The sequence below is a fragment of the Eucyclogobius newberryi genome, unplaced genomic scaffold (assembly GCF_026437365.1).
Source record: "Eucyclogobius newberryi isolate DKJ021-1_F unplaced genomic scaffold, fEucNew1.0.hap1 SCAF_3, whole genome shotgun sequence".
Taxonomy (NCBI): Eukaryota; Metazoa; Chordata; class Actinopteri; order Gobiiformes; family Gobiidae; genus Eucyclogobius; species Eucyclogobius newberryi.
Genome location: NW_027315945.1, coordinates 7,469,747 through 7,477,359, shown reverse-complemented (window position 1 = coordinate 7,477,359; position 7,613 = coordinate 7,469,747). Strand labels below are relative to the sequence as shown.

At 42.6% G+C, this 7,613-nt stretch overlaps 1 protein-coding gene across 1 annotated transcript; it reads left to right on the top strand.

Moving 5' to 3' along the window:
- Positions 1–6,281: 6,281 nt before the first annotated feature.
- On the top strand, positions 6,282–6,957 carry arl4aa (ADP-ribosylation factor-like 4aa). Its single transcript, XM_072460815.1, has one exon. It carries the CDS (start codon positions 6,354–6,356, stop codon positions 6,954–6,956), a length of 603 nt encoding a protein of 200 aa, XP_072316916.1. The 5' UTR covers positions 6,282–6,353; the 3' UTR covers position 6,957.
- The last annotated feature ends 656 nt before the right edge of the window (positions 6,958–7,613 follow it).

The window sequence follows — 7,613 nt, the reverse complement described above, 5'->3', positions numbered from 1 at the left end:
TGTAATAGGCAAATTTGAACACTGTTTAACAAAGAATTACACTTAACATGAATATGAACTTTGTTTTTCAAACTTTGATTTCAGTCTCGATGTTTTGTTCAGTCCCTAAACACAAATACCACTGCCGTTGTTTTTACGATTACTGTAATTAACAAGCAAAATGCTTAACAGCTTTTCTCGTGCAGGCCACATTACCATCGCCTTTTAAAAGGCGGGCCACTTTACCGAGGGACACTTTACCACGGTCTGTGACGCGGCTTTTGATTGATTCAGGAAAAGGGCGTATCGGCCAGCCTGCCACGCTAAATAGTGCTGGGGGATACACAGTGCACCTATGATGAAAATTTAAGCCCGCTCCATAATTTCAAAGTGGGAGAAATTTCAAATTCTCACTTATTTTCCTCACTGTATACACCTGCTCATTTGTAGAATGGAATTGACTTGTTTATTAAGTCTTCTTTTTGTGCGTGCAGTTTTTCAAAATCTGTCAAAGGCACGCAATGTAAATCAAGTCTGAAAATCCCTGTGACTAAAAGTTTGTATAAAATGTCAAGCTGTAAATTGCGCAGTTCTAGGTAAGCTCTAGATATAGACAAAATGGTACTCATTTGTATTTTTATTAGAAAGCCATATTATGTCTTTAAATAATGATTATATTGAGTCAAGCAGGTTGCAGACCCCAAATAATAAAATCGACATAGTTCCCCTGTGTCAAAAGCATAAATTGTCCAGTGGCATTAAATTGTCTTGAATTGGATGTACATATTGCTATACCTCATGTATTGTATTTCTTTTGTTTTTATCTTCTTTGATAGACACCTTTCCCATCCAAATATAGTGCGCATGATGGCAGTGGCCAAGGCGGGCCAAGCATTTCTCATAGCTACGGAATATGTGCATAACGCCACATTGTGGGACGCCATCCACAAGGAGGAATGTCCAGGAAAGGTATTTTGTCCTAATTTAAATAGGTATTATAAAGTTCTGTTATAGAACATTTTTTTAGGATATTATGTATTTTTTTTGGGGTGGGGGAATCCAAAAGTGTATTATAAACCTAAACAATGTTAGAATATGAAAGTGATTGATTAGTTGTGAAATATTAATTAAAACTTCAAAGTTTTAAGTTAAGCTTACTACATAAAAGCCTGCAATAGATGTTAAAGTTTTTCCTCGCGACTTCCGGCGCTGGCGTCCGCTGGCTGCCTGTTGCAACGCTCTCTCTCCCTTTCATACTTTCTGTGCTTTATTTATAGTATTTTTGTAAATATTTTTGTACTTTTACTTGTACGGACGGGGATCGCTGACACGCGCTGGACCCGCTTTGATTCAACTTTGCACGCTATCCCGGCTGATATGCTACGGAAAAAACACTGAGGAGTCGGCGAGCGGGACGCTAACTCAGGAAAAAGCATGGGCGCTACAGACCGGTACTCTCCGCCATCGTCACGGGAAACGTTAGGTCTTTGCAGAATAAGACGACCAAACTAGTTCTGCCAACATACACCCAGTTACCTGCCCCACCAGAGACAACAAAACACTGGACTTGTTCTTTGCCAACACCAAGGAGGCTTATTCCTCCTCCCCCCTCCTTCCCCTGGGCAGCTCGGACCACAACCTTGTGGCCTGCGTATGAACTCATCGTGCACAGGCAGCCTGTGGTGCCCCGTGTGGTGAGGAGGTGGTCTGCTGAGAGCAAGGAGGCTCTGAGGGACTGCTTCAGCACCACTGTCTGGACTGAGCTTTATGATCCACATCATACACATCAACACCACCACAGAGTGCATCAGGGACTACATAATAACTCGGACGGTGCAGTGTTTTCCAAACAATAAGCCATGGATTAACCGTGAACTGAAGGCTCTGCTGAAGGAGAAGAGGGCCTTCAATTCAGGGAACAAGGAGGAGCTGAGGACTGTGCAGAAGAAGTTGAGGAGGAAGATCAGGGAGGCAGAAGCAGGCTAAAAGAAGAGAAAGGAGGATCAGCTACAGCAGCAGAACATTCAGGGAGTGTGGGGTGATGAAAACCATCTCAGGCTTAAAAGTCCCCCCTGTCCAGACGGAGGGGGACCTACAGTGGGTGAATGAACTGAATTCTCACTTCCTAAATATGATCAATAACCCACCCCTCCGCCTGCACAGTTGCATGTTCTCTCTTCCACAGCTGGACAATGCCCTGCACCCGCCCCTAATCACACCTCTGCCTCGGCCCAGCAGCTCCCCATTTCACCTGGACTCACCCATCCACAGCACACAGTCCCCCTGCCAACCACTGACTGTCACAGCAGCACAGGTGAGGAGAGAGCTGAAGAGGATTAAAGTGAGGAAGGCAGCAGGACCTGACGGCATCAGCCCCAGGCTCCTTAAGTCCTTTCGCTGAACTGTGTGGAGTTATGGAGCCTGTCTTCAACATGAGCCTGTAGCTGAGGGTGGTACCACAGGTCTGGAAGACCTCCTGTCTGGTACCTGTGACCAAGACACCGCGCGCCAAAGACCTCAACAGCTTCAGGCCGGTGGCCCTTACGTCCCATCTGATGAAGACACTGGAGCGGCTGATCCTGGACCACCTCCGCTCCACCGTGAGCCCAGCCATGGACCCGCTGCAGTTTGCATACCGGCCTGGCATCGGCCTGGCAGTGGAGGACGCCATCATCTCCCTGCTGCACCGCTCTCTCTCTCACCTGGAGAAACCTGGCAGCTCTGTGAGGATCCTGTTCTTCGATCTTTCCAGCGCCTTCAACAACATCCAACCGCTGCTACTGGAGACGGCTGGTGTGGAGTACGACCTGGATCCTGGACTACCTCACAGACCAACCCCAGTTTGTGAGAGCCCGTGACTGTGTGTCTGACACTCGGACTTGCAGTGTGACGGCGCCCCAGGGCACCGTCCTCGCGCCCTTTCTCTTCACTCTCTACACTGCAGATCTCAGATACGACACGGAAAGCTGTGTCCTGCAGAAGTTCTCTAACGACTCTGCCATCATTGGACTCATCACGGACGACGATGATGCGGAGTAGAGGACGGGCACAGGATTTTGTGGACAGAACCACCTCCTCATCAACGCGGGGAAGACCAAGGAGATGGTGGTGGATTCCCGCTGACGCCACTCCACTGCCCCCTCACCAGTGAACATCCAGGGAAGGGACATTGAGAGAGTGACTCATACAAGTACCTGGGTTTTCATCTGAACCACAAACTGGACTGGACTCATAACATAGACGCACTGTACAGGAAGAGCCAGAGTCGGCTCTACCTCTTGAGGAGACTCAGGTCTTTTGGGGTGACAGGGCCACTCCTGAAGACCTTCTACGACTCTGTGGTGGCATCAGCCCTCCTGTACGGTGTGGTCTGCTGGAGCAGCAGCATCACAGAGAGGGAGAGGAAGAAGCTGGACAAAGTCATCAAGAAGACCAGCTCCATCCTGGGCTGTGCTCTGGACTCGGTGCAGGAGGTGGGGGACAGAAGGGTCCTGGCTAGATTCACATCTATGCTTGACCATGAGTGTCACCCCCTGCAGGACACTCTGTCCGCTCTGGAGAGCAGCTTCAGTGAGAGACTGATCCACCCTCCTTGTGTGAAGGAGAGATTTCGCAGGTCTTTCCTTCCTGCTGCTGCAGACTTAAACAAACACTGTTAGTCCTACTGTGCAATTACTGTCGTGATTCATGTGCAATTACAGTGCAATTCATGTGCAATTACTGTCGCGACACATATTCATGTGCAATTACTGTCGTGATCACATGTATTGGTATTTATTTATTTTTATCTTTATTATTTTTCCCAAAAATAAAAATAATTGGAGTTTTTGTTTATAAGAGATCTTCTACTGAGAGTGTTTTCAAACTTCCTATAAGTGATCTGTTCTTTTCTTCTGTATCTACCTCTGTATCTACCTGCATCAATGAAATTTCCCCATGTGGCACAATAAAGGATTATCTTATCTTATCTTAATGATAAAGAAAACATTGACCCCAGTTTGACTTTTTGTAAAAAATACCCTGAAACCAAAGTCACCTTTTTTGAAATTGCACTATTATTAAAACCTTTGGAAAGACTGTTTACAATTTATAATACGTCACATTGAACCCAACTTTAGATTAAAATTTGAACATATCATTTTTGGTTTTCATGACACAAAAGTGGACTATTATAAGAAAATGGCAATTCAGTAAATTCTTATATTTAGCAAATTTTATATTCATAAATGTACATTTTCATCATCAGTATCCATTTTTTTCCCTGTCATTATTAAACAAATTGAATCATATTTGCTCACCATTTCCAAAAGTTTAAACAAAAAAAAACATTTCTACGAATGAAAATTGTATGTCACAGAATGTTTTTGATATGTAATTGTAATTCCCCCCCTGACATTCCTTTAACTGATAGTGTTCTGTCATAAATGTAAAATGTAAATTGTATAAAGATATTTGACAATAAAAAAATAAAAAAATAAAGGAATATGTTGAGAGCGCAAACCAACGGGTGACTTTATGCATGATAGGGTCCTGGGAGTGACATCTTCTCAAACCAATCAGCTGTCAGAAAGTCCCCCCCACGCGCCAATAGCAGCTGCGTGTTTTGCGTAAGTAGGCGTGTACGTTGACACAGCTCACAGACACAGCAGCCGCCACACTGCCTCTCCGAGTTCTCGACACGGACAGACACAGTGGAGGCAACCAATGCTGGGCGAGGCCAGAGCTTTTCGAATCAAGATGGGATATTATTAAGTGGAATTGGACTGTATGTGGCGATCTATTTCTACTCGGGATAAGATCGATTTAAAGTGGAAATTACGTTGCGATTTACACATTCGAGGCGCAAACGGTGGGTAACGACTGCTGCTGACGGCAAACGTGCACAGACTTTTCAGCTGTTCATGTGGAGCTATTCACATTTTGTTCTGTTTTTTGTCTCAATGCGTCAGCGTTTAGCTGTAGATTACAAATTGCTATCCAAGTTGTAGAGTATAATAATTAAATCAGTAATTGTCTTTGTTAGACTTTTCTCAACACGTTTCTGAAAGGACAATAGACACACATTAGCATTTCTGTCTTGCGTCAGCATAATTCGATATCCACCCATTGTTCAGTTCTGTAGCTTGTAACTTGATAGTTTTCGTTACCCTTACTACCTGAACAACAAACGCATGTAGTGAAAACACAGAGGAGCCTATGATTGAACCTGGTAGAGTGGGCATCATGTTTCAGATTTGGGTGGTGAGTGTGCAGTGTAGAATTACAAACCACTGCAAAGCTGGGTGTAAATTTGAATGCAAAGAGACTTTTTTTGTCGGACTATCAAGAATACTTAAAGAGGACATATGTTCTTTTCCCCTGGTACTCTGTGTCTGGGTGTGTGTGTGTGAGTCTTGGTAGATCATTTTACATGTTGTTCAATGTAGACCGCAATATTGATCTAAAACGGCTTAGGCTTAGTAAAAAACTCCTCACTTATCATTACTATAGTTTAGTTTGGAAATATTTTACCTTTCTTTCAGCTCTAACATAATCAATTGCTAACATTTGTGTTAATTTAGTTGTGTTAAATTGCATTCCTATTAGTCATTACATTAATGCATTGTGTGAATAAACAAAAACGTAGAATTTAAGATCTAGTCAACCAAGTTTGCATTGTGTTTATGAGACATTTGAGCCCAGAACTTCTGAAAGTGGAGGGTGCACCCCTTGTTAGGGGGGCACAGCTTTGCCAAAGGGGGTTTGGAGAAATGTGCGCACATTACGCATGGCAAACGTGTTTTGAGCAACAGTAAAACACCCAGTGAAAACACAGGGTTAATTTCTAAATACTAGAGGTAGTTATTATGTGGAGCGCACCAGATAAAGTTTCAGTAGCTCTGTTTTAGCCAAAAGATATACTTGCAATACATTCATTCTGTTTTGACAAAACAAATGCACACTTTTTAAGTTTGCCAACACCCTTTTGCACTCTGAATGGATGAACTATTTATTGTCTGGACGTCTTTGTGAAATGTGTTTCACTGAAAACATTTTGAATCAACGCATAACCGACACCCTTTCCAAAACGCTGTATAATGTAATGGATGCTCTTGTTCTTGTCACGTTTGTTCTATTCAGTTAAACAACTGAATCATGAAAAAACATAAAACAGCCAGCACTATAAAGTAAACACTTTATAGTGCTGGCTGTTTTATGTTTTTTCATAATAACACCTCCTTTGCTTGCCTTTTGAACTCCACCTATGCCAAACAGTTTAACAAAATGTTTTTATGCTTTCAGATGACCGCCACTCTCTTTTTTTTTTGGAATATAATCACCTTGAAGGATTAGTCTTTGGAATTTATCTTCGGAGTCCTTCTCCATGCCTTAAGATGGGGAACGGACTATCAGAACAACCCAACCTTCTCTCAAATGTTCCATTCTTCCAGTCTTTTCATATCGCTATTCTCGGACTAGATTCTGCTGGCAAAACCACAGCCCTCTACAGACTGCAATTCAATGAATTTGTGAATACTGTCCCAACAAAAGGCTTCAACACAGAGAAGGTTAAAGTATCGCTCGGGGGACATAGATCTGTTACTTACCATTTCTGGGATGTGGGCGGACAAGAGAAACTTCGTCCGCTCTGGAAGTCCTACACGCGATGCACGGACGGAATTATTTTTGTCGTAGACTCTGTTGATGCAGAGCGAATGGAGGAGGCCAAAACGGAACTCCATAAAATTGCCAAAACGTTGGAAAACCAAGGCGTTCCAATACTGTTGTTGGCTAACAAGCAGGATTTAAGAAACGCCTTAGGGTTGGAGGAGATCGAGAAATTGTTGGCATTGAAGGAACTAGGGCCCACAACTCCTTGGCACTTGCAGCCGACTTGTGCGATTATTGGCGATGGTCTGCAAGACGGGGTTGAAAGACTGCACAATATGATCCAGAAGAGAAGGAAAGCACTAAGACAACAGAAGAAGAAAAGATAAAGGAGGATTTTTTTTGTTTTTTTATTTACTGTTTTTATGTCAAGGAATTGTTGTAAGAGTTAATGGGAAAAGAGCTGGGTTTCAGATGACGATGCTAAGAATTTGTAAAAAGAATTAGGGCATATAAAGTCACTAGGGTGCAGCTTTTGAGGTGTAGTTTGATAAATATACTAGGATAATGAACCTTCCACATTTGTGAATCTTGTTTGGTTATTTCTTCAAGATACCATTAAATGCATAAAGCTTATAGTCCCCTGCTCCCATTTGGGAGAGAAAAATTACCAAAAGTGAATAAAGTTGGACATTGGATAACAAATTCTATGTTGGCAAATGAGCCTTCGTAATTTGTTTATTGTTAAAAAAGTAGATTTGTATTCAAGCAAAGGGATACTAAAATACCCTTTTTAAAGCTATCAAAGAACACAAAATGAAGAGAGCAGCTGTGGTTAAGGTAGGGGTGGGTGATTTGGCAAAACATATTGTGGATTTCTTGAAGTCAGATCACAATTTTGATATCACAATAATATACATATTGATTTTCTTATTTCAGATGTAAATTTGCAGAATGTTACAGAGCTGAAATCACTGTTCGATTTTCATTACCATATTGCCCAGCCCAAGGACTCGATTGTTATCTGCATTTGATGCAATATTAAA